Consider the following 26,559-nt stretch of genomic DNA (forward strand, 5'->3'; position numbering starts at 1 on the left):
GTTCCCCCCTCCCATCCCATCTCCTAGGGGATATTATCTACAGAGAAAATAAGTAGGTGAAAAGTCAAGCCTCATCTTTTTATGGCAGCATCAGAATGCTGACACTTTCCTTACCAACTCTTAGAGGTAGACTGGACAAGAGGCATCAGCCATGAGTACTAACACTACTACCTTTATTCTAAGATTATAGTAACAGTATCTTGCAAGTCTGGAAGTAGATCTCTCCCCCTCATCTTTACAAGTCAGAAATTAGGGAGGGTCTCTTCTGAGACATTTGTCATGCTCCATTGCTTCTGGAGGCTAAGGTGTTCCAAGTAACACCTCCAACGAAATCAAACTCCGAGGCTTGAATTTCCTCAAAGCTAATTTTTATTAGAGATGTCATATTGGCACATCTGGGAAAACCCGAATCTGAGAGCTTCAGGGTTTTCCCCACCCAAAAGAAAGTTCAAGTCCTTGTCCATCACCCACATGTCCATCACACCCACCAATCGGATACCCTCCAGAACAGAAGATACCTCCCCAGTCTTCTCAACACAGCTGCAGGGCAACTCGGCCTTGACTTTCTGGAAAGAATGTTATTTTGACTACATATCATCTTCACTCCATACAATTCCCCCTCCACAGCAGAATTTGTGGTAGGCCTGAAGAGTCATAGGTAAAAGATGGCTTCTAGGTCTGACAGGTGTCTCATATATGGTCATTGAAGAGTTGATGCTTTCCAATTGTGGAGTGCTGGAGAAGACCTTTGAGAGTCTCTTTTGACTGCAGGGAGATCAAATCAGTCGATCCTAAAGGAAATCAACCCTGACTGTTCTTTGGAAGGACAGATACTGAAGCAGAAACTCAAGTACTTTGGCCACCTAATGAGAAGAGAGGACTCTGGTGTTGGGAAAGATAGAAGGCAAAAGGAGAAGGGGATGGCAGAGGTTGAGATGGTTAGATAGGGTCATCAATGCAACGAAGATGAAGATGGGCAAATTCTGGGAGACAGGAGAGCCTGGTGGGCTATGGTCCTGGGGCCATGTAGTGTTGGACAGAATGACTGAACAACAGCAACAAACATGACGTTGCCTAGTCTACGACTTTTTCTGTTTCTCAAGAACACTCTTACAGAACATTAAACTCTGCTGTTTCCTCTATAGCAGGAAATATTACCCCAGCATTTGTACTGAAGAAAGAGTCAATTCCTGGCCATCTCCTTCCTAGGAAGTGACATTTTGTCATTCGTCCTGGGTAGAAAACTGTTAGTTCTGCTCAAACATTATTCTGCAAAGATGGTGTCAGAACTGCCATCTCATGCCCACACTTTGCATTCACCAGCTGCCAGTGTGCCATGAACTATGGGGGGAGGGAGCTGGATGGGTTGGGGGGGAAGGCTAACAACCAGGGTGGATAAAAATCAATGATTTTTTTAAAAAATCAAAAAAATCAGATTTTTTAAATTTAAATTGGATTTTTTTGATTTAAATCGGATTTTTTTGATTTTTATCGAATTTATTTTAATAAAAAACTTTTGGGGTAAAAATCTATCATAAAATAGTTTTCTATTTAAGATACATAAATAATTTAGTTTATTCAGCATGAAATGGAGCTTAGTTATGTAGCATGAAGCTGTATATTCTGCAACACTGGGACTATCGGTGAGTCAACAGTGGGTCCAAGGAGTAGCAGAGATGACAGTTGCTCTTTAAAAATTATGGTTTAAATCGAGTTGATTTAAATCAAGCCTTTTTACTAGTGATTCAAATCATGATTTAAATTGTGATTTAAATCAACTCGATTTAAATCAAATCCACCCTGCTAACAACTCGTTGTACTTTCTAGAGACCAATATGGCATTCCTAATAAAATTTTGGCACAGCTGGTGAAGGACCCAAGGTTTTCCCCACCCAAATCAAAACCCGAAGTTCCTGTTCCCCCCCCCCCCCAGGTCACACATTCATCTCATGGCCCAATCAGGTCATAGTCCTCCTCCGGCTATCTCAAGTCCACACCTTCCAAGTACCTGGTGGGGATGTCCTTGGCTCCCACAGGAAAGAATGTTAATATACCATTCCTAATATAATTTAAGGGACACGGTGGCTCAGTGGCTAAGACAGTGAGCTTGTCGATCAGAAAGGTTGGCAATTTGGCGGTTCGAATCCCTAGCATCGCGTAACAGAGTGAGCTCCCGTGACTTGTCCCAGCTTCTGCCAACCTAGTTTGAAAGCATGTAAAAATGCAAGTAGAAAAATAGGAACCACCTTTGGTGGGAAGGTAACAGTGTTCCGTGAGCCTTTGGCATTTAGTCATGGCGGCCACATGACGACGGAGACATCTTCAGACAGCGCTGGCTCTTCGGCTTTGAAACGGAGATGAGCACCGCCCCCTAGAGTCGGGAACGACTAGCATGTATGTGCAAGGGCAGCCTTTACCTTAATAAAATTTAACTTTGAGGAAACTCCAGACCTCAGAGTTTTGATTTAGTTGGGACTGTTACTTGAAACCCTGACAGTAGAGTTAGCTCATCTGGTCATTTTCCTGTCTGGTCTACCACATACAGCTTACCCAGCAACCCTTGAAGTAGATAGACTTCCTCTTCTTCCAACTCTCTATCTGATGTAGAGTATTACTGCCAACGATCGTAGCTTGTAGCAATATTAGCTATAATAACATGCATAGAAAAAGAAAAATATGGAAAGGAATTTTCTTGCACACCATTTATATTCTAAGCTGCATTTTCTGGGGAACCCACTATGGTTAATGTAAGAGATCTACTGTGCTTTCGGTCTCTAACGTAAGGAAGGTCCCTTCCCCCTTCCTCATCAGGAGGCATTTGAAAGAGCAGAAAGGATGGAGTGGAAAAACTGGCTTTAACCATGTTATTTATTTATAGCTGGGACAGCGAAAGGGCAAGAAGGAGTGACTAATTTGTGCAAAGTCATGATTGCTACATGGCCCAAGAAGGTCTCTGTAAATTCAGAGAAATGCCAAAATGATATTTTAAATATATAAAGTTTATCGTCATTGTACGTACATACACATACGTACAATGAAATTCACATAACACCCAGAGACCAAGCCCAACACACATGACAATTCCCAGACATACTCCCACCCACCAAAAATTCCCCACCCCTCAACCACCCAAGCATCCACACAGCAGACCAAGTAATGCTGTCCAACAGCTCACTGATGGTGGCCCTTTAGTTCATTGCTGAGTGCAGTTATAGCTCTGGGATAAAAACTATTCAGAAAATATGTGGTCCGAGTTTTAATTGTTTTGTATCTTCTGCCAGAAGGCAACAGTCCGAAAAGATTGTAAGCAGGATGGGAAGAGTCTCTGAGAATGTTGTGCAACTTCCTCAAACAGCGAGATGCGAAGATGTCATCCAGGGCTGGTAGCTGGAGTCCGATGATATTCTGGGGAATTTTAATAATTCTCTGTAGAAGGAATTCTGGGAGTTGAAGTCCACAAGTCTTAAAGTTGCCAAGGTTGGAGACCCCCTGATCTAGAAGATGCCTTGGATTATCTCATTAAGTGGTTAAGATGCAGTGAAGCTATTAACCTTATATCATCTTCTGCCATAAAGCATCATGACGCTTAAAAAAAAAATGCAGAAACATCCAATGCTGTTGCTTGCTTCTCCAATGCTGTTCCTTCTTTCTGTCTCTTAGCTTGCCCTGAATTTATGCTGCCCCAGCAGCAAAGTGGATGCCGCAGACATGAGCCACCGCATATTAGATCTTGCACAATCTTGCTTTCCTTTTTGATGTCCGTTCTCCAGCCCCCTGCAGGATGAGAGGGAGATGATGTAATGTCCTGACCACAGCAAGGTCTCAAAGAAAAAGACACAGGCTCCTGAGAGCTGGATCAGGTTCAGATTGTAATTGGCGAAGACAGGGAGGGCTTTCATTAGTCTTCAAAAGGAAGTCTAGGTTTGCTGGAAATTGGGCAGCGTATCAATATTTTAACAGTAACAGTAACAGAATTGGAAGGGATCTTAGAGGTCATCTAGTCCAACCCCCTGCTCACGCAGGAGAACCTAATTTATTGTTGTCAATTGCACAGTCAGCCAGATGATTAGACTGGATTTGGCCTTTTTTATCCATCTATCAAATCTTTCCCAAGGATCTGGGATAGGCAGATATTGTTGTTTGATGGTGTTAAAGGTATTGTTGTAAGCTGTAAACTGTTCCGAGGAAAGCTGCCTTTTGCAATTGACTTGATGGTGATTTTTGTCAATGCCGATGGTGCTCCAGAAGTTGGAATTGCACACAAGGTACCTATTTTTGGTACTACCTTTGCTTCCTTTCACCAGAGTTGTTCTGTTTCAGGACTTTGTATTGTGATTTTCTCCAGTTTAGTCTGCCGTCTCCAGATACTGCAATATTCTCTATTCAGATTGAGAGGTCCTTGGTGCTCTCTGAGCTTGTTTGTTTTCTTGCAGACGTCTTATTACCCAAACTGGATAACATCATCAGTGCCATTCAGATTATCATTATAATTGGTTGCACAGTCAGACAGATATTTATTTCATTTCATTTCATTTCATTTTATTAGATTTCTATACCGCCCTACTCCCGAAGGACTCAGGGCGGTGCACAGCCAAAGAATAAAAACACATACAATACAAAATTTAAAAATAGAATAAAATCAAATTAAATAATTTTGGCCCCGACAAATTTAAAACCCCAAACTTTTAAAACCAATTTAAAATTGAATATATAAAATACTAAAAGATATTTAAAATTTTAAAAATCTTTTATAAAAGAGGGGGAAAATTAGGCCAGGCCGGCCTGGTGAAATAGTAAGGTCTTTAAGGCGCGGCGGAAGGTGCGCAGATCCGGGATCCTCCGTATCTCTGGGGGGAGCTCGTTCCAGATAGTAAGTGCCCCCACAGAGAAGGCTCTCCCCCTGGGGGCCGCCAGTCGGCATTGTTTGGCTGACGGCACCCGGAGGAGCCCCTCTCTATGGGAGCGTACCGGCCGGTGGGAGGCTATTGGTGGTAGTAGGCGGTCCCGCAAGTACCCTGGTCCTAAGCCATGGAGCGCTTTAAAGGTGGTAACCAAAACCTTGAAGCGCACCCGGAAGACCACCGGGAGCCAGTGCAGCTCGCGCAGGAGGGGTGTTACATGGGAATGCCATGTCGCTCCCATTACCACCCGCGCGGCCGCACTCTGCGCCAGTTGGAGCCTCCGGGTGCTACTCAAGGGGAGCCCCATGTAGAGAGCGTTGCAATAGTCCAGGCGGGAGGTGACAAGGGCATGAGTGACCGTGCGTAACGAGTCCCGATCTAGAAAGGGACGCAACTGGCGGATCAGGCGAACCTGATGAAAAATCCTTCCGGTCACGGCCGTCAAGTGCTCTTCTAAAGACAGCCGTGAATCCAGGAGGACGCCCAAGTTGCGAGCCCCCTCCGTGGGGGCCAATGATTCGCCCCCAATAGTCAGTGATGGCATCAACTGACTATATCGGGACGTCGGAAACCACAGCCACTCAGTCTTGGATGGGTTGAGCCTGAGCCTGTTCCTCCCCATCCAGATCCGTACAGCCTCCAGGCACCGGGACATCACTTCAAGGGCATCGTTGGGGTGATCCGGGGTGGAGATGTACAGCTGGGTGTCGTCAGCGTACTGATGGTACTCCACCCCGAAACCACGGATGATCTCGCCCAGCGGCTTCACATAAATGTTGAACAGGAGAGGCGAGAGGACCGACCCTTGCGGCACCTCACATATGAGGGGCCTCGGGGTCGACCTCTGTCCCCCTGTCAACACAGACTGCGACCGGTCAGAGAGAAAGGAGGAGAACCACCGCAACACAGTGCCTCCCACCCCCAACTCACCACCATTTAGACTCGATTCGGCACTTTTATCCACCAATTGAGCTCTTCCCAAGGACATAAGATAGGCAGATGTTGTTTTTTTGAGGGTCTTAAAGGTGTGCCAAGTAAAGCTGCCTTTTGCAATTGACTGGTGGTGATTTTGCCAATGCCAATGGTTTTCAAATGGTGCTCCTGACATTTTGGAGGCAAGGCCCCTATTTATTGGTACCATCTTTGCTTTCTTTTGCCATAGACGTTCTACTTCTATTTGCAGGTCTTTATATTTTGTTTAGGTCCACAACTCCTGAAATTCCCAGCAGCACACTTAAAAAGTGAAGGTCGGTGGAAGCCAGGTTATATGATGCCTTTGTTCTAGTTCGTCTAGTTCTTAAAGGCAAGCAATGTTGGTAAAAAAAAAATTAAAATGTCTATCCAGCGCACATCTATACGGCAATGCAGAAATGATTTGACATTGCCTTCTTCCAAGATGCAGAGAGTATTGTGTAGGAAATAAGTGGGTAATGAGTCTTTTTGTTTCAGCAAAATTGGTTATGCTCACTAGAGAATTGGAAATTGGAGGAAGGGAGCGAAGGTGATCCTTTTATTCATTTTCACACATCCTAGCCAGGGAAAACTCCCTTGCGGAGGGGTGGGGTGTCACTGTTTATCTTGGGAAGTTCCCATCCAGGCTGGAAGAGGGATCAAGCTGGGAGTTAGTCTTGAGTCTTTGCCCATCTACAAGAGACCTAGGACTGGGCTTCTCTCTTAAATTCCATGAAACCTTAAGTGAGGCCCTGCCTCTCCTCCTTTCCTAAGAAAATATAGACCAGGAGTCAGCAATCCGCGGCTCTGGAGCCGCATGTGGCTCTTTCATCCCTCTGTTGCGTCTCCCTGTTGCTGGTTGGCCCCACAATTGATAGGGCTTTCAGTTAGGACAGTCAGAGTAAAAAGGATCCTGTGGTAGGAGGAGACTCTATGGTGGGGGAATTCTTCTTCCGGTCAGCAGAAGAAAAATGATGCTGCGCTAGGAGGAGATTCTATGATGGGGGAACCAGACTTCTGGTCAGCTCCAGAACTGAATGGGGGCTTCCGGTTAGAACCTTTGTGGCTCTCTGAGTGTTTAAGGTTGCCGACCCCTGGTATAGACTCTTGAAACGTGGTAGTTCAAAAGAAACCTTTTATTGAGAAGAAGTGATAGCAGGACAAAGGCAAAGCAGACTCTAAATTCCCTCCCAACTACACAGTTAGAAATAGGACTTTAGAACCCCACCCTCCAGTCCGATGTGGATTCAGCCAATCCACAGGTGTGAAGATGTTGTAATGGCTGTCCTGAGAAACAGATAAGGAGCCGTTCCCAGGGTCTTCTTCCGCTTCCAGCAAACTGAAACAATCCACATGGCCCTCCCTCCGTATTACATCCCACAAGGTGAGAATACTTCAGGGTGCTTAGGTGCCAGGATAAAGGTTATAAAATACAGCTTGTCCCCATGCTCCCCCCTCCCTCCATTTGAATGGCAGTATCACATTAGGGATCTGACACCTTACTTGTTTGTTCTCAAGGGAAGGCAAGCAACCTGGGGAGGTTCTTGCACCATAGGTAGAACATAATAAAGTGGTCAACTTGAACCATTCACTTGTGGATCCGGTTGCTTGCGTCTGACAGTTTCAGCTCAGAATGTTTTTACAGGTAGTCCTTGTTAAGGAATAACCCTTGAGTAGCAAGGGTGTGCACATGAGAGTAGTTATGAATAAGCACAGTCATCACACAGATACACTGAGTCGTGTTACAGTTTACATTCAGGAAAAATAAAGCCCAGTCCAATAAACAAAGTCTTCATACCAGTCGTAGTAATCGTACACAGTAAACAGTTCTTCTGGAGTTGCAAACAGTAATACAGTAAGTCAGATAGAGATATCAGAGAGCAAGAACAACAAAGAGAACAAGCCATGTTTCTAGCTCCCTCTTAAGGAGATTGGCAACAAAGCTAACCAATCAGGACACAGTATGATGCAATACAGCAGTCTTAAAGCTATACAATACAATACAATACAATACTCTGCAAACATACATTGATGGTTTATATATTGCCAACCCAACATGTTAGGTAATAGTCTTATTCCTAACAGTCCTCGACTTACAACAGTTCATTTAGTGGCCATTCACAGTTACAACGGCACTGAGAAACGTGACTTTTTATGACCGCTTTTCATAGTTACAACCTTTGCAGCGTCCCCCATGATCACATGATCAAAATTCAGACGCATGGCAACTGCCTTATATTTATGACGGTGGCAGTGTCCCAGGGTCACGCGATCCCCTTTTGCGACCTTCTGACCAACAAAAGTCCATGGGGAAGCCAGATTCACTTAACAACCAGATTACTAACTTATCAGCTGCAGTGATTCGCTTAACAACTGTGGCAAGAAAAGTTGTAAACCGGGGCAAAACTCACTTAGCAAATGTCTCTCTTAACAGCACAAAATTTTGGGGCTCAATTGTGGTTGTAAATTGAGGATTACCTTTCAATAAATAACCTAGGTTCCCAAAAGAGAAGGCGAAGGGAGTTTAAGCAACTCAATTTGCCTAAGGGGAAATTGGTAGCAGGGGGTGCATTAATGCAGATTAGAAGATCAGCAAGTATTGCGGCTTGAAGAAATGTATATGGTTATCCTTTTTTTTAAAAAAGGATACTTTTAAAAAAAGTATTGTGGCACAGTGGTTAGAATGCCGCATTAGAATGCATTATTGCAAGCTAACCCTGCCTGTTGCCAGGAGTTCGATCCTGAACCGGCTCAAGGTTGACTCAGCCTTCCATCCATCCGAGGTGGGTAAAATGAGGACCCAGATTGTTGGGGACAATAGGCTGACTCTATAAATCTCTTAGAGAGGGCTGTAAAGCACTATAAAGTGGTATATAATTGCTATTGGTATAGCTTGTAATTGGTGATATTCAGCTGGTTCGTACCAGTTCGAGTGAACCGGTAGTAGAGAATGCGGGTGTGCCTTCCCACCTGCTCCGGCGCTATGCCGTCCTATTTAGCCACGTTTTCGAGGCCGGGCACATGTGTGAAAAGTGCAGACGTGAGCAAAGAGCATGTGAGCGTGTGCGTGGCGAACCTGTAGTAACGATTTGTGAAACCCCCTCTCTGCTGGTAATCCATTGCAGAGGCAACTTTGAGAACTGAAAAGCCATTTTAAATGAAAGAGGCGGAATGAGAAAAATAGATACCCAGATGATGTCAAGTAAAAGGAGAAAGGGGAAGGGGGGGGGTTAAAGGGAAAAAAGTGAGATATAAAAATGTACGCAAATGATGAAATAAAAATAAATAATAATTGAATAACAAATTGAAATGAGAATAAAGATAATTAGAAAATCGGGGCTGCTCGAATACCACTTTAGATTGAACTGAAAAGGGAAACAGCAGGAGAGGAGGAAGGAGTAGAGAGAGAGAGGAAGGGAAAAGAGAGGAGAGGAGAAAGAAGAAAGGGAAAAGGAGAGGAAGAAAAGGGAGGGGAAAGAGGAGTAGAGGAGAAGGTTAGAAGAGGGGAAGAAAAGAGGAGTGGGGGAAGAGAAAGGGAAGTAGGAAAGAGAAGGAGAGGAAGAACGAAGGAAATAGGAAAAGAGAGAGGAAGGAAGAGAAGGGGATGAGAAGAAGAAAGGTTGGAGTAAAGGTAAGGGGTAAAAGAGCAGCCCCAAAAAAGTTAAAATTAGAAATGAAAGTTAAAAGAAAAGATGAATGGAAAATGATGAAAATGACTGTACATGTAAATGTGTTTATGAGAAATAAAAATAATTTTTTTAAATAAATAAATAAATAAATGAAAGAGGCATGACAACAGGATAGGTACTGGGAAGAAGAAACCAGGAGAGCCATTGTGCCTGAAATTTCAACGAAAGAATTCACTGTGGAGCAAATTTTTGATTATACTCCAAACCAGTCTCTCTAAATAAAATAATATTTGTACAAACTTTAGTAGCAAAGATTGCTCTTGGTGGCTGAATAAGTTTGGAAATACATTTAGGAGGCTAAAAATAATTGTACAGTATTTCAACATTAGTGCGGTGTTCTATTCTTAGCCAGTTTTGTTTTATATATCAAAACGGAGGGGAAAAAGAGAAAAGAAAAGCACACATTTAGAGCAACTGATATGCACTGGAAGCAGGGCCATGCTTCGACCCTCTGCGCATGCGCAAACCCTTCTGCGCATACGCCTCAGAGAGTAAAAAACAGGTTATTTCCTGGTTAAAACCAGGAAGTAACAACAACTGGGCAGGTGGGTGGAGCCTTGGGCCGCCATCGCTACAGGTTCTCCAAACCATTGGCTGCCATTGATACCGGTCCGAACTGGGAGCATTTCACCCCTGATTGGAAGCCAATGCCCCCGGTTCGCACTGGTTCTATAGAACCGGTAGTAAAACCGGCGGGAGGCTCCGCCCACTGACCCTGATGTCATCAAAATGCTTCTGCGCATGCGCGCAGCCCCGCTGTGAACCGGTAGTAAAGGTAAATAGAACCCACCTCTGTTGGAAGCTCTTGATAATAATTCCCCAGCAGCATGGTGGCATCTAAGTTCAAAAATACTTAACAAGGCTGAATCTTGTTTGTATTTCAATAGAAGGCTACCAGGGAAGACATCTCAGGACTGACAGGTAATAAACCATCATTTGTTTAAACCAGACACAAATGCCAAAACCTCATCAGCTGCTCTTCTATACGAAGTTTGGCTCTTAAATTTAAACTGAGATTTGAGACCGGTTTTACCAACCACACTCTGAAATTATTTACTGGCTCTTGATTTACAATTGGAGTGGTGCGGTGGCCTAGAGGTGGAGCTCTCGCCTCACAAACAGGAGGCTGTGAGTTCGATCCTAGGTAGAGGCAGATATTTCTCTCTCTGGCCACACTGAGAATGTATCTGCTGAACAAAACTCCACATTGGCGACAGGAAGGGCATCCAGCCATTAAAACACTCTGTCGTTAAATGAAGATGATGATCTTGATTTACAATTGAAGTATACCTGTATTAAAACCCATATCTCCATTTGAAATGCAACAGAACTCAGCTCAGATCACAATGTGGAAACCAGTATATGAGAGAAGGAAAGAAATTATGCAGAACTGATTCTTGCCGGCTTCCTTAACTGTACTGGATAGTCCTCAACTTACAACAGTTTGTTCACTGACCGTACAAAGTTACAACTGCACTGAAAAAGTGACTTATGACCACTTCCCACCCTTACGACCATTGCAGCATCTTCATAGTCACATGATTAAAACTCAGGTGCTTGGCAACTGGTCCATATTTATGATGGTTGTAATGACCTTTTGTGACCTTTGACAAGCAAAGTCAAGGGAGAAGCCAGATTCATTGAACAACAACGTTACTAATGTGACAACTGTGGCGATTCACTGAACAACTGTGGCAAGAAAGATTGTAAAGTGGGACAAAGCTCACTTCACAAATGTCTCCCTTAGCAACAGAAATGTTGGGCTCAAGTGTGTTTGGTCGTAAGTCAAGGATTACCTGGGTAGTTGGACTGAAAAGACCGATCCTAAATGGTAGGGAGATGATGTTCCCGTCATTTTCCTGGTCCTTCTCTGCATTGAGGGTTTTGTTGTTCTAGCCAAGGAAGCCAGCTTGGTGCATGGTTTGCTGTGCTGATCCTCAGAGAGCAATTATGATCAGTTCGTACTCAGCAGGACAAATGCTGCAGTTTTTTTTTTTTTAAAAAAAAAAACGATGTTCCCCTTTGATCCAACTTTCCTCCTTCCCTTTCATCTCCTTTTAACAACCCCACAATCCCTTATGGGGTGGAGTCTGGGCAACTGAACGGAGCTGAGTGTTTACTGGCCGGATGCCCTTCCTGACACCAATGCAGAGTTATATTCAGCAGATATATTCTCCTTTTAAAGTTCAAAATTTTCTAAACAGTTTATATCCTATCCTATTCCAAAGGTATTTTCTTTTGGGTTTCTTTTCTTATAGTCAATTTAGTCTCTCCAAATTCAATATCCACATTTAAAATTTAAATATCCAAAAGTATTCCGGGAACTCAGAAACATCACAGTGAGACTGGTTGGGAAAACGTCAGGCTCTAACAAGCCTGGCGAAAACTCAGCCAGACGAACTGCTGTCGGGGGGGGTCTTTGAAACGGAACTGTCCTGTAGGGACAGTGAAGAAGGAGAGGCACCTCAGTTGGCTAAAGAGGAACAGGCAAGGTCCTCGAAAAACTAGAGAAAACTCTTCGATCCGACGGCGGTGGGCGGCGGACATTGCGAACCACCATGAAGCTGGGGCATCCGGAATAAGAATTGTGCAGGAGCGAAGATTTGAGCAGAGCTTTGGTACCGGGTGAGTGACTGGCCAACTCACAGATAATAAAGGAAAAAAATTGGAAAACTTTAAAGTTACCCCGGCGTGGAAACAGCGGCTAAACAGCGGAATTGGATACTTAAATTTTAAATGTGGATAGTGAATTTAGCAGATATATTCTCAACGTGCCCAGAGAGAGAAATAATCTGCCACTACCTAGGATTGAACTCACCGCCTCCTGATTGTGAGGCGAGAGCTCCACCTCTAGGCCACCGCACCATTCTTTCTCCTTCCCTTTATGGGATAATAATTCCCTTTTTGTGTTGGCACACCTATTGGCAACCTCTGATCACTGCCTAGGTGGGCTGAGACGGCTTTTCTCTCCCTCCTTTGTGTCTCCCCAGGTTCTCTACCACCTTTTCGAAGAGTTTGCCACCTTTGAGAAAGTCACCCTCACGGACATCGTCCTGGGCTTCCTGAGCTTCTTTGTGGTAGCCCTGGGGGGCATCTTTGTCGGGGTTGTCTACGGCATCATCGGAGCCTTCACCTCCCGCTTCACCTCCCACATCCGGGTCATCGAACCTCTTTTCGTCTTTCTGTACAGTTACATGGCATATCTGTCTGCAGAAGTCTTCCACCTGTCAGGCATCATGGCGTAAGTATTAGACTTGGATGGGGGCAAGTGGTGTTCTTCAGGCATTTTGGATTGGAGCTCTCATCAGCCCCACATTAGCAGAGGAGTTTGGAAGGGACTGTAGGAGTTGTAGTCCATTCATCTGAAAGGAAACTGGATTGCCTGCCCCTACTGTAGAAATTAAAAGGGATGTGGTGGCTCAGTGGCTAAAACGCTGAGCTTGTCGATCAAAAGGTCGGCAGTTCAGCAGTTCGAATCCCAAGTGCCGCATAATGGGGTGAGCTCCCGTTACTTGTCCCAGCTTCTGCCAACCAAGCAGTTCAAAAGCCTGTAAAAAATGTAGAAAAATAGGGACCCCCTTTGGTGGGAAGATAACAGCGTTCCGTGCGCCTTTGGCGTTGAGTCATGCCGGCCACATGGCCACAGAGACGTCTTCAGACAGCGTTGGTTCTTCAGCTTTGAAATGGAGATGAGCACCGCCCTCTAGAGTTGGGAACGACTATCACATATGTGCGAGGGGAACCTTTACCTTTACCTTACTGTAGAAATTGAACTGCGATGAGTTCATGGACATTCATGGTAGCATCTAGTGATCTCTCAAAAATATGTAGAGCTCAGCCTGTTTAGTATTTGGGTGGAAGACCACAAGGACACACCAGGGCTGTAGGCTAGACTCCAAATTTGAGAAAAGCAAAACATCCTGCAAACCATTTTTGTATTGTTGCTATGTCCATGAAGTTCCTAGGAGTTGAGGTTGACTTTAGATCAAAACCTTTAGAACAGGGCTCTCCAAACTTGGCAACTTTAAGACATGTGGACTTCCAACTCGCAGAATTCCCTAGCCAGCCAAGTCTTAAAAGTTACCAATTTTGGAGCACCCTGCTTTAGATCATAGGCAGCTGACTTATTTTAAGGTATTTATTTATTAAATGATTTGTTAGAATTGCAGCCTCTCTTTCCTCCAAGAACTCATTTGCATTCGTGCCCTCTCTCCTTCAACAGCCAAGGTGGCGCAGTGGTTAGAGTGCAGTATTGCAGGCTACTTCAGCTGAGTGCTAGCTGCAGTTCAGCAGTTCTAATCTCATCAGGCTCAAGGTTGACTCAGCCTTCCATCCTTCCGAGGTGGGTAAAATGAGGACCCAGATTATTGGGGGCAATAGGCTGGCTCTGTAAACCGCTTAGAGAGAGCTGTAAAAGCACTATGAAGCGGTATATAAATCTAAGTGCTATTGCTATGATAGGTTGAAGTGAGAAAGAGAAAGAGAGAGAAACTGGCTCGAAGTCACCTAGACCAGTGGTCCCCAACCCCCGGTCCGTGGACCGGTGCCGGGCCGTGGAGTACCTGGCACCGGGCCGCGCAGCGGCCGGGGGACATGAACGCTGCAGCGCAAAGGCTCCTGGGCCGTGCGTAATGGGCCGTGCGCAAAAGCTCCTGGGCCGTGCCCCCACCCCTGCGCGCGCTCAGCGGGCCGCGGCGATAAAAAGGTTGGGGACCACTGACCTAGACAATCAGTCAGTTATAAAGCTATCTTAATAAATAGTAAATAAAATTTAAGATAAAATTAAACAGTAAAATAACCTGACTGGAATCCATATGTGAGGTCCAAAAGAAGCAATCTATGTCTAGGTTATAAAATACTCTCTAAAATTATATAAAATGTGATAACATCTGAATTTGCAAAAATGTGATTGTATCTAAACTGTAAGTAAAATACAATATGTAAATAATGATAATCACAAAATAAAAAGACCTTCAAACGGAAGTAGAATATGGCAAAAGAAAGCCAATAGGAATAGGCATCTTGGGCCCATCAATCCCAAACATTTGGAGCACCACTTAAAAATCATTGGCATTGACGAATCAGGGTCAGTCAATTGCAAAAGGCAGCTTTTGCATGGTGGAGCAGTGGTTAGAATGCAGTATTGCAGGCTAATTCTGCTGGCTGTTAGCAGTTCGATCCTGGCCAGCTCATGGTTGACTCAGCCTTCCTTCCTTCCAAGGTTGGTAAAATGAGGACCCAGTTTGTTGGGGGCAATATGCTGATTCTGTAATCCGCTTAGAGAGGGCTGTAAAAGCACTGTGAAGCGGTATATAAGTCTAAGTGCTATTGCTATTGCATAGCTGGCTGAAAAATTTTGGGAGTTGAAGTCCACAAGTCTTAAAGCTACCAAGTTTGAAGGCCTCTGAAATAGTCCCCAACTTATGACCATAATTGAGGCCAGAATTTCTGTTGGTAAACAAGTAAATCTGACTTCCCCAATTGACTTTGTAAATTTAAGTAAATCCGACTTCCCCAATTGACTTTGCATGTTGAAAGGCGGCTGGGAGAGTCGGAAGTGGGACTTTACAACCGTCGTAAATACATATTAGTTGCCAAGCATTCAAATTTTGATCAGTGACCATGGGGAATACTGTGAGGGTCATAAGTGAGAGATCTGGTCACAAGTCCCTATTTTCAGTGCCATTGTAACTGAAGCTTTTCTTCTCCCGCCTGACTGCCAGAAGAAGGACGTTGCTTTTAGTTGCTCTCGGGGGCTCCAACGAAGCATGTTGCCTGTCCTCCATTTTGTCCCCCAATTCTCTTGGAGGCTGACAGAACAGCAGCTTTCTGCCAAGCTTGCGGGGTGACTCATCCTCCGGCTCCCTGGCTGGCGACGCCAACACTGTCAGCAGAATCGACTAGAAAACCTCCCTCGCTATAAAAGCAGCAGAGACAAGAGCGCCAACTCAGTCAGGGCCATAAAAGAAGTGGCCGTGGGGAAGTTGGGGTGGGAAAGCGCAGTGGGGGACACACAACCTTTTGAATTCAGCGGTACTTGGCCCTGTCTTACTGATGCGCTTCCCTTAGGAATGTAGATGAGTCATTGTAGATCTACTGCTGAGCTATAATCTTGACTCACCCTGATTAGCTGGGTAAAGAAATGGGGAGAAATTGCTAGGAGGGGGTGGGGGCAACAGGTTTCTAGTTCACCTCTTCCTGCCCCTCTCCCCCGCCCCCCCCGCAGACAACTGGCAGAGGTGAATGGGAAGATAAATCTCTCTCTCTCTCTCTTTCACATCCTTATTACTGAATTACAGTTTTTACCACAACCCTGAGTCTGTCGTCCTTCCTTCCTTCCTTCCTTCCTTCCTTCCTTCCTTCCTTCCTTCCTTCTTTCCTCCCTCCCTCCCTCCCTCCTTCCCTCCCTCCCATCCTTATTACTGAACTACAGTTTTTACCACAATCCCTGAGTCTTCCTTCCTTCCTTCCTTCCTTCCTTCCTTCCTTCCTTCCTTCCTTCCTTCTTTCCTCCCTCCCTCCCTCCCTCCTTCCCATCCTTATTACTGAACTACAGTTTTTACCACAATCCCTGAGTCTTCCTTCCTTCCTTCCTTCCTTCCTTCCTTCCTTCCTTTCCTTCCTTTCTCACATCCTTATTACTGAACTACAGCTTTTATCACAACGCCTGAGTCTTCCTTCCTTCCTTCCTTCCTTCCTCCCACCCTCCCTCTCTCACATCCTTATTACAGAACTACAGCTTTTATCACAACCCCCGAGTCTTCCTTCCTTCCTTCCTTCCTTCCTTCCTTCCTTCCTTTCCTCCCTCCCTCCCTCACTTCCTTATTACTGTACAGTTTTTATCACAACCCCTGAGTCTTCCTCCCTCCCTCCCTCCCTCTGTCCCTCTTTCTTTCTCTCTCTCTCTCTCAACAAGCAAAAAGATAAAGGACTAAAATACAAATGAATAAACACACAATTTAAACATGGTCCAGGAATTATATCCTTAGATAAGGAACAAGTGAAGAATACATTAAATTGTTTGAAAAGATTAAATGTCGCCTTTTAAGTTCTAAGCTAAAGGAACATATGGGTGTCTAGGCTGGGTGTGAAGCCATGGGAAGGCCACTTCCTCCAAGAGCATATTTTAGTCTTGCGTAGGGGTTAAGAGAGGAAAAATGTCTCCCACTTACTCACACGTAGGCAGTTCCTGATTGCCAGGAACAACCAAATATGAACGCTTAACACAAGATTTTATATTAAGGCTCATTTTGAGTGATGTGGATCGCTCCTCCAAGCATTCCTCTCTCCATCTCTTCCTTCCAAGCATGATCATCTGGTGGAATGGACCATCTTCTCAGCAAGATCAGGGATGTTGGTGCTCTCTTCAGTCTTCCCACAGCCCATTTCTCTCTTTCTTGCAGGCTGATTGCTGCAGGGGTGGTGATGCGCCCTTATGTGGAGGCCAATATCTCCCACAAGTCCCACACAACCATCAAATATTTCCTGAAGATGTGGAGCAGCGTCAGTGAGACCCTTATCTTCATCTTCCTTGGTGTCTCCACCGTGGCTGGGAAGCACCACTGGAACTGGGCCTTCGTCATTTGCACCCTGATTTTCTGCTTGATTGCCAGGGTTTTAGGTCTGGACCTATTGCTCAAATTGGAAATAGGGCAGGGGTGATAAATGAAAGTTTTTCATTTACATGGCTTGGGGACCAGGTTATTTGAAGACTCACATCTCCTTAGTTAAGCATCTTCCCAGCTCACTAGAATGTGAAGGCGAGGTCTATCGTGGGTCCCTATCTATTAGGAGGTACATCTTGTGGGATGAAGGTAAAGGGTTTTCTCCATGGTGGCATGGTGGATATTCCCTCCCTGGGGAATATCATTCCCTCAAAGATAAGATTGGCCCCCACCTTGTTCCTGAGTGGTGGCTCAGTGGCTAAGATGCTGAGCTTGTTGATCGAAAGGTTGGCAGTTCAGCGGTTCAAATCCCTAGTGCCGCGTGACGGGGTGAGCTCCCATTACTTGTCCCAGCGTCTCCCAACCTAGCAGTTTGAAAGCACATAAAAAATGCAAGTAGAAAAATAGGGACCATCTTTGGTGGGAAGGTAACAGTGTTCCGTGCGCCTTTGGCATTTAGTCATGCTGGCCACATGACCACGGAGACGTCTTCAGACAGCGCTGGCTCTTCAGCTTTAAAACGGAGATGAGCACCGCCCCCTAGAGTCGGGAACAACTAGCACATATGTGTGAGGGGAACCTTTACCTTTACCTTGTTACTTTTCTGGAAGATGCGGTTTTGTCAGTGGTTGACAAAAGATCCCCTGGTTGATACAGAACTAATCAGGTGGCGGGCATGAGTGTGTGATCATCACTGCTGAGGTGGGTGGAAGGTTCCTGGGTTTTTACACTGTGACATTTTGATGTTGTAAGTAGCCTGGAGTCACTGCGTGTACTGACTCACATAATAAATTAAATAAATAAATACCTGCCACTGGCAAACTTTCCTGCAAGCTTTTACAGGAAGCGTCCATGCATAAAAATGGACAGAGGGAGAACATGTTATTGTCACCTAAATTTCTGGGCCATTGCTCCCATTAGGATGTAGGGAGCCATCATATGCAGCGGGGTATTTCTCTGCCCCAAAGAGATGCTTAGAAAACAAGCTGGATTTGTATAACATGCTATTATGTTATATAAACTGCGGTGGCGCAATGGTTAGAATGTAGTACTGCAGGCTACTCCTGCTGGCTGCTGGCTGCCTGCAATTTGGCAGATCGAATCTCACCAGGCTCAAGGTTGACTCAGCCTTCCATCCTTCCGAGGTGGGTAAAATGAGGACCCAGATTGTTGGGAGCAATAGGCTGACTCTGTAAACCACTTAAGAGAGGGCTGTAAAGCACTGTAAAGTGATATATCAGTCTAAGTGCTACTGCTATTAGAGTATGAGGGTAGCCCTCGACAAGATAGGTGGCAAACAAATTTAATAAACAAACAAATGTTAGGTTTTGCACGCTATGTGTGTATGTGTGTGTGGGGCCCACTAACCGTCTACCCGATCAGTGTAAATGCGCTGTGCGAACCTTGTGATTTGAAACCCTGAAAAAGCAAAAACCAAGAGCTCTGTATATGTCAAAAGTGCCATTAGGTAATCTGTGCCTCTCTGTCTTTTCAAACTCTGTTCAGGTGTGCTGGGGTTGACATGGTTCATCAACAAATTTCGCATTGTGAAGTTGAGCCCGAAGGATCAGTTCATCATTGCCTACGGTGGCCTGCGAGGGGCCATCGCCTTCTCTCTCGGCTACCTCCTGGAACATCAGCATTTCCCAATGCGAGACATGTTTCTCACAGCGATCATCACAGTGATATTCTTCACAGTCTTTGTGCAGGTAGATCTGTGTAGCCCATCCCCGTTCGCCATCCCTCCTGACATCCTTCACAATCCAGTCTAAAACCTCCCATCTGGATTTGTGAGTGTCCCTCCCAAAGAAATAAATTATGCGCTTTCTCCCCTTCTCCTACATCTTCGTTTATTAAAAATCCAGGCGAGTCTGGTAGCACCTTTTCTGATTGACAGGTTTTACAGAAAGGCATAAGATTCCATGAGCTGAGCCATTAGTTGCATAGAGCGATTGGGCTGATTTAAATTGGGGTGAGTTTGCGAGAAGAGGGAATGGAAGACAGGATGATTATATATGAGAGAGATTGCTGGTGTCCTGTTAATTAACCCTAACCAATCCTCATCTTATCCCAAGTATATAAATCCTAGATCAGTCAAGCTACTTACACACATTATTGAAGTGAGCTCACGAAAGTGTATGCCTTTTTTAAACATATAGGCCAGTGATGGCAAACCTTTTTGCCATCGTGTGCCAAAAGCTGGGGGAGCATGGGGGGGGGTCGTGTGTGTGCATGCTCACACCCATAATGCAATGCCCTCTGCGCACCCCACCCTATGATGCCCCACCCCCTGCACATGCGCGTGCCCCTCTCCCGTGCCCCGTTTTGGGCCTAGCAAGCCTCCCTGAAGCCTCCAGAGGCCAGAAATGGCCCATTTCTGGACTTCTGGTAGGCCCTATAGGTCCGTTTTTCACCCTCCCCAGGCTCCAGAGGCTTTCCTGGAGCCTGGGGCAAGCAAACACAGCCCATTTCCGGACTTCCGGAAGGCCCATTTTTCACCCTCCCAGAGCCTCCACGTGAGCCCTGTACTTACCTGGCATCCAAAATGCCATCTGAATGGATGGTGGGGAATGGAAGGAAAAATTGCCAAGTTTGGAGACCTCCTGGAATCAGAGAAAACAGGGGAGATAATCTTTCAAGCTCAGCCACTGCTCCAGAGGTGGGGCTAGCAAAGTGTTTGGGAAGAGCATTTCTGAAGGAAAATGAAAAATGAACTGACTTTGGGTATGGCCAGGGGTGGGCTGCTAGGAGTTTGCAGGGATTTGGGAGAACCTCTAGCTAAGATTCTGTACAGTTCGGAGAACCCCCAAATCCCATTCCTGGCTGGCCCCACCCTCCCCTCCCCTCACCTCCCAGGAGTCCCCATGTGGCCCGTTTTGTATGCAGGTAAATGTAGGACGTGCACGGAGGCTCGGGGAGGGTGAAAAATGGGCCTACTGGGAGCTCGGGAAGGCCAGAAATGGGCCCGTTTCCGGCCTCCAGAGGGCCTCCAGAGCCTGGGGAGGCTGTTTTTGCCCTCCTGGAGGCTCGAGCAAAGCCTCTGGAGCCCCGGGAGGGCAAAAACCCCAGCATGGTGCAGAAGGCTGACTAGGCCACGCCCACCATGGCCACGCCCACCCAGCAACCGGGCAGAGAACCCCTTGCTAAAATTTTTGAAGCCCACCCCTGGGTATGGCTGATGGAATTTAACCTGGCTTGTCTATCTGCAGGGTATGACCATCCGCCCTCTGGTGGATCTTCTGGCGGTGAAAAAAAAGCAGGAGACCAAGAGGTCCATTAACGAGGAAATTCACACTCAGGTGATGATGCCTTTCTAGCTGCTGTAAAACATCTTTGTGGTGTGTATGTGTGAATGCAACTGCCACCAGTTGTGTTGATATTCTTCCCATCTGTAAAATGTATTTTTAAATATTTTAAAAATGTTTTTAATGTTTTCTACATTGCCTTTCACAATATTCAACCTTTCAAATATTTTTTTTAATAGATAGTCCTCAATTTACGACCACAATTGCAATTTTGCCATCATTTTTACTGTGGACATTAAGCGAATCACCGCAGTCTTTTAAGGGAATGACACGGTTGTTAAGCAAATCCAACTTCCCTAATGGACTACTTGCCAGATTTAAACCACTAAAGCAGTGTTTCTCAACCTTGGCCGCTGGACGATGTGTGGACTTCAACTCCCAGAATTCCCTAGCCAGCGGCTAGGGAATTCTGGGACTTGAAGTCCACACATCGTCCACCGGCCAAGGTTGAGAAACACTGCGCTAAAGGCAAGATGCTACAATTGCTGTAAATGCGAGCTGGTTGCCACGTGCTTGAATTTCAATCATGTGACCGTGGGGGTTGCGTGATGGTTTCGACTTCAAGGACTGGTCGTAAGCCACTTTTCCCGAGGCTGTCGTAACTTTGAGTCATTGTTAAAGGAACAATCTGAAGTGGAGGACTACGGTACCTCCGTGATTTAATAATTAAAGCAAGGACTCTACCGCCACCTATGGCAGAACCTTGGCAGCGCAACTTAAATGAAATGTCTTGTGCTCTTAATTCAGCCTTTCCCAACCTGGTGCCCTCAAGATAGTCGTCTTACTGGATAGAGTAGAGGAAAGTTGTGCCCCTGGTTGTTAGTTCCCCATCAAAAGGACTTCCAGGAGATAGCAAAATATAATCATAGCAAATTAATGAACCCTACTGGAGGAAGCTTTGTATTTTGAGGGCTGGTCAAGGAAGTTACATTGCGAAGATAGGCTTCTATTGGAGAGACAAGGTTTGACTTACAGCCTTTTTTGTTTAATGACCATGGTGGTGCAGTGGTTAAAATGAAGTACTGCAGGCTTCATCTGCTGACTGCCGGCTGCCAGCAATTTGGCAATTCGAAGTTCACCAGCTCAAGGTTGACTCAGCCTCCCATCCTTCCGAGATCAGTAAAATGAGGACCCATATTATTGGGGGCAATAGGCTGACTCTGTAAAACTGCTTAGAGAGAGCTGTAAAGCACTGTGAAGCAGTATATAAGTCTTAAGTGCAATTGCTATTCAAAGTTACAACAGCACTGAAAAAAACTGACTTACGACCGTTTTTTTTTTACACTTAAAACCATTGCACCATCCCCATGGTCACACGATCAAAATTTAGATGCTTGGCAACTGGCATGTATTTATGATGGTTGCAGTGTTCCTGGGTGAAGCAGTGCTTCACTTAACAATTGTCTCAAGAAAGTTCATAACATGGGGCAAAACTCACACAACAACTGCCTTGCTTAGCAATAGGGCTCAATTGTGGTCGTAAGTCGAGGACTTACGGCACTTAGGTGCCATCAAGTTGGCACTGAACTCCTGTTGACTGCTGTATGGAATTCTTGACTATCCTGATCTTATAGCTGGGAACTCTTTCAGGAATAGTTCCGTATTCTGATTGATCTCATCCATCCACTGTATCCATTGTTTATTCCTTGTGCTTTCCTTAATGTCGCCAAGCCCTCTTTCTCGTCCATTATCCACTTAGATCCCATCCCTCAACTATGTGGTTTTCTGCAGGGAATCATCAAGCTTTATGTGGTTTGAATTTCAAACCTTTATTGTCAATGCACAACATGTGTACTATGAGATTGGCTGAGCCTCCCTTAGTTCACCCCTCCCCTCCAACACAAATACATCTCAATAACTCACAGTGAAAGAAAGAAAATCCTTAACCCAGTAAATCATACTAACGAACACAAAATCCTCAATTGTTGTGGCCCACCAGTGGCCAGCGGAGCTGGTGGCAGACTCAGACAGTGAGGAGGTTGGGGAGGAACATGGGCCAGTCCTGGAGTCTGGGGAAGGCTCTGATAAGTGCTCTGCGTTGAAGGCAGAGATGGGGCCAGGGTCCTCTGACAGCTGTCAGCTGCCTTCGGAGTCGGACATCAGTGGGGCAGAAGAACAGCTGGAGCCTGTTCCCAGTGTGCGCATGCGCAGAGCTGCCAGGAGAAGAGAACAGCTAAGGAACAAGGGTCGACTCGGGAGTAAAGCCACAGGTGGACGGTGAATGGCCCCTCCCATAGGGAATAAAGAGGAGCAAAAGGGAGGGGAGTTAGCAGGAGGCAATTCGTTCGCTTAATTGGTTCGTGACTCTCAGAGACTCCTTGCCAAGTTTTGAAGATATCGGCCTGGCAGCTCTGCAAGCCAGATAAGGTCTGTGACTGTAAGTTCCCCCTTGAAAGACTTTGCTGGATGTGAATGAGAGGAATTTGCAGTAACTTAATAAAAAGGGATTTTTGTCGGGACAAGGCGTTTGCTTCATGCTCTTGGGAAGCCTAGGACAGAACAGCTATACATATATGTGCATAGCATTACATTATAATATATTGCACCAATATGAACCTGTTGCACATTGTGCCGGCCTTGCAAGTCTATCATACTACGTACTTATGATGTTATGTTGCATTCAGGAGTCTAACAGCCCACAGATAAAAGCTGTTCTTCACCCTGTTTGTACGACTGGCTATGCTTCTATATCTCCTGCCGGATGATAGGAAAGTAAAGAAGTGCTGACCAGGGTGTGAGTCATCTCTGAGGATTTTCCTCACTCTTCTAAGGCAGCAAGTCCTACCTATCTCATCTAGTGGTATCAGCGGACAGCCCACAATGTTTTGTGCCGTGCTCATCACCTTCTGTAGTGTCTATCTATCTGTGGTTGTCAAGCCAGCATACCATACCGTAATGCAATAAGTGAGGACGCTTTCTATTGTAGCCCGATAAAAGGAGGTCGTGGGACGTGGTGGCTCAGTGATTAAGATGCTGAGCTGGTCGATCGAAAGGTCGGCAGTTCAGCGGTTCGAATCCCGAGTGCCGCGTAACGGGGTGAGCTCCCGTTACTTGTCCCAGCTTCTGCCAACCTAGCAGTTCGAAAGCCCGTAAAAAATGCAGGTAGAAAATAGGGACCACCTTTGGTGGGAAGGTAACAGCGTTCCGTGTGCCTTTGGCGTTTAGTCATGACGGCCACATGACCGCGGAGACGTTTTTGGACAGCACTGGCTCTTCAGCTTTGAAACGGAGATGAGCACCGCCCCTTAGAGTCGGGAATGACTAGCACATATGTGCGAGGGGAACCTTTACCTTTACCGTTAAAAGGAGGTCATTAGTTGTTGTTCCACCTTGTTCTTCCGCAAGACCCTGAGGACGTGGAGTCTTCGTTGGGCCTTCCTGGCCCCCTGGATTGTGTTATTTTTCCAGGTGAGATCTTCACTAAGGTGGACTCCCAGGAATTTGAAGGTCCAGAATTTACGGGTTTTTCCTCATAATTCATGGTATTCCCAGTCGTTTTCACACTTGCAATTGGGAGGCGTCATTCTTCTCGAGAGAAGTCAGTGTTCAGTAAATGAACAATAAATTCACCTTTCTTCCTTTTGAAATAGTTTCTGGATCATCTCTTGACGGGGATTGAGGATATATGCGGCCACTATGGGCATCATCACTGGAAGGACAAGTAAGTGTCCCCATAGCAGAAGAAACAAATAAAGTCAATAATTGTTGAAATACTTACTCAATTTGTACATGTTTGCTTTCTCAAGTCAGTTCTTAGTTAATTGTTTTGAAAATTCGTACCGATCATATCTAGTTTTGCAGGCCTGGTGTGCTATGGCCCGTGGGGTCACAAAAAATCAGACATGACTTAACAACTGAGCAAAATGTCTACTTTTTGGGAAAAAAATCACTTCACGTAACAATGGAAACCATTTTTAATTGATCCTGTAAAACAATTATGTGATTTTTTAAAAATAAAAAAGGGGGGGGAGGGGACATCTAGCCTATTATTATTTTGTCTTGCTTCTAAGTAAACACAAGAAAATAAATACAGCAACCTGGACTACAGGTAGTCTTTGATCTACAACCATTCATTTAATGACAGTTTGAAGTGACAAAGACCCTGAAAAAAGTGATGGTTTTTTTTACACTTTTTAGACCATTGCAGCATCCCTGAGGCAGGGGTGAAATCCAGCAGGTTCTGACAGGTTCTGGAGAACCAGTAGCGGAAATTTTGAGCAGTTCGGAGAACCGGCAAATACAACCTCTGGCTGGCCCCAGAGTGGGGTGGGAATGGGGATTTTGCAATATCCTTCCCCTGGAGTGGGGTGGGAATGGAGACTTTGCAGTATCCTCCTTCTGCCATGCCCACCAAGCCACACCCACAGAACCGGTAGTAAAAAAAATTTGGATTTTACCACTGCCCTGGAGTCATGTGATCAAAATTCGGACACATGTATTTATGACAGTTGCAGGGTCTTGGGGTGACTTTTAGCCACTTTCTGATGAGCAAAATCAGTGGGGAAGCTAAGATTCACTTAACACCCGTGTTACTAACTTAAGAACGGCACTGATTCCCTTAACAACTGTGGCGAGAAAGGTCATAAAATGAGGTAAAACTCACTTAACCACTGTCTCGCTTAGCAATGGAAAGTTGGTGCTCAATTGTGGACATAAGTCAAGGACTATCTGTAGTAGTATTTGATTGCTGCCTTTGGATATCACATCTTATAAGACAAAGCATTGGGACCAATCCTCCATTTATGAAGAGCCTCGGTGGCGCAGTGGTTAGAGTGCAGTACTGCAGGCTCCTTCTGCTGACTGCCGGCTGCCAGCAATTTGGCAGTCTGAATCTCATCAGGCTCAAGGTTGACTCAGCCTTCCATTCTTCTGAGGTGGGTAAAATGAGGACCCAGATTGTTGGGGGCAATAGGCTGACTCCGTAAACCGTTTAGAGAGTGCTGTAAAACACTGTGAAGCGGTATACAAGTCTAAGTGCTTTTGCTATCTTCCATTCTTCTCCTCTCCCTGATCATGCCTCTGTTTGTATGGCTTCTCCAAAGGTTAAACCGTTTCAACAAGAAATATGTGAAGAAGTGCCTGATTGCTGGGGAAAGATCCAAAGAGCCCCAGTTGATTGCCTTCTATCATAAGATGGAGATGAAGCAAGCAATTGAGTTGGTGGAAAGTGGAGGGATGGGCAAGATCCCCTCAGCCGTCTCCACCGTTTCGATGCAGTAAGTAGCAGTGGGAAATCGTGGCAGGAGGATTCTGATGGGTTAAGGTCGCCCTCACCTTCTGACTGTCTCATTTAGCAACCATTGAGGACAGGACAAGAGGCAATAGGTGGAAACTAAAGGAGAGAAGCAACTTAGAACTAAGGAGAAATTTCCTGACAGTTAGAATAATTAATCAATGGAACAACTTGCCTCCAGAACTTGTGAATGCTCCAACCCTGGAAGTTTTTAAGAAGATGTTGGATAACCATTTGTCTGAATTGGTGTAGGGTTTCCTGCCTAAGCAGGGGGTTGGACTAGAAGACCTCCCAGGTCCCTTCCAACTCTGTTATTCTATTCTATTCTATTCTATTCTATTCTATTCTATTCTATTCTATTCTATTCTATTCTATTCTATTCTATTCTATTCTATTCTATTCTACTCTTCTACTCTATTCTATTCTTCTACTGTAGTCTACTCTACTTTATTCTACCCTCCTCTACTCTTCTTCTACTCTACTTTATTCTGTTCTTTTACTCTACTCTTCTTCTACTCTACTTTATTCTGTTCTTCTACTTTACTCTTCTTCTACTCTACTTTATTCTATTCTTCTACTCTACTTTTCTTCTACACTACTTACTCTACTCTATTCTATTTTATTCTTCTACTCTACTCTTCTTCTACTCTACTCTACTCTACTCTACTCTACTCTCTTCTTCTACTCTACTCTTCTTCTACTCTACTCTACTCTACTCTACTCTACTCTACTCTACTCTATTGATTCAAAGTCACAATGATATAAGACAAAGCTTTGGGACCAATCCTCCATTTTCGATCATTGCAGCATCCAAAA

At 45.1% G+C, this 26,559-nt stretch overlaps 1 protein-coding gene across 1 annotated transcript in view; it reads left to right on the forward strand.

Annotated features, from left to right (window-relative positions):
• SLC9A1 (solute carrier family 9 member A1) overlaps window positions 1-26,559 on the forward strand; it is a 96,303-nt gene that overhangs the window by 65,739 nt on the left and 4,005 nt on the right. The window contains exons 3-8 of the mRNA XM_070950127.1: window positions 12,532-12,782; window positions 16,945-17,162; window positions 18,712-18,914; window positions 20,415-20,504; window positions 24,101-24,171; window positions 25,553-25,726. Of these exons, the coding sequence (XP_070806228.1) occupies window positions 12,532-12,782; window positions 16,945-17,162; window positions 18,712-18,914; window positions 20,415-20,504; window positions 24,101-24,171; window positions 25,553-25,726 (1,007 nt within the window). The remainder of the gene's footprint in view (window positions 1-12,531; window positions 12,783-16,944; window positions 17,163-18,711; window positions 18,915-20,414; window positions 20,505-24,100; window positions 24,172-25,552; window positions 25,727-26,559) is intronic.

Source organism: Pituophis catenifer, unplaced genomic scaffold, assembly GCF_029215685.1.
Source record: "Pituophis catenifer annectens isolate HBS135680 unplaced genomic scaffold, rPitCat1.0.hap2 SCAF_9, whole genome shotgun sequence".
Taxonomy (NCBI): Eukaryota; Metazoa; Chordata; class Lepidosauria; order Squamata; family Colubridae; genus Pituophis; species Pituophis catenifer.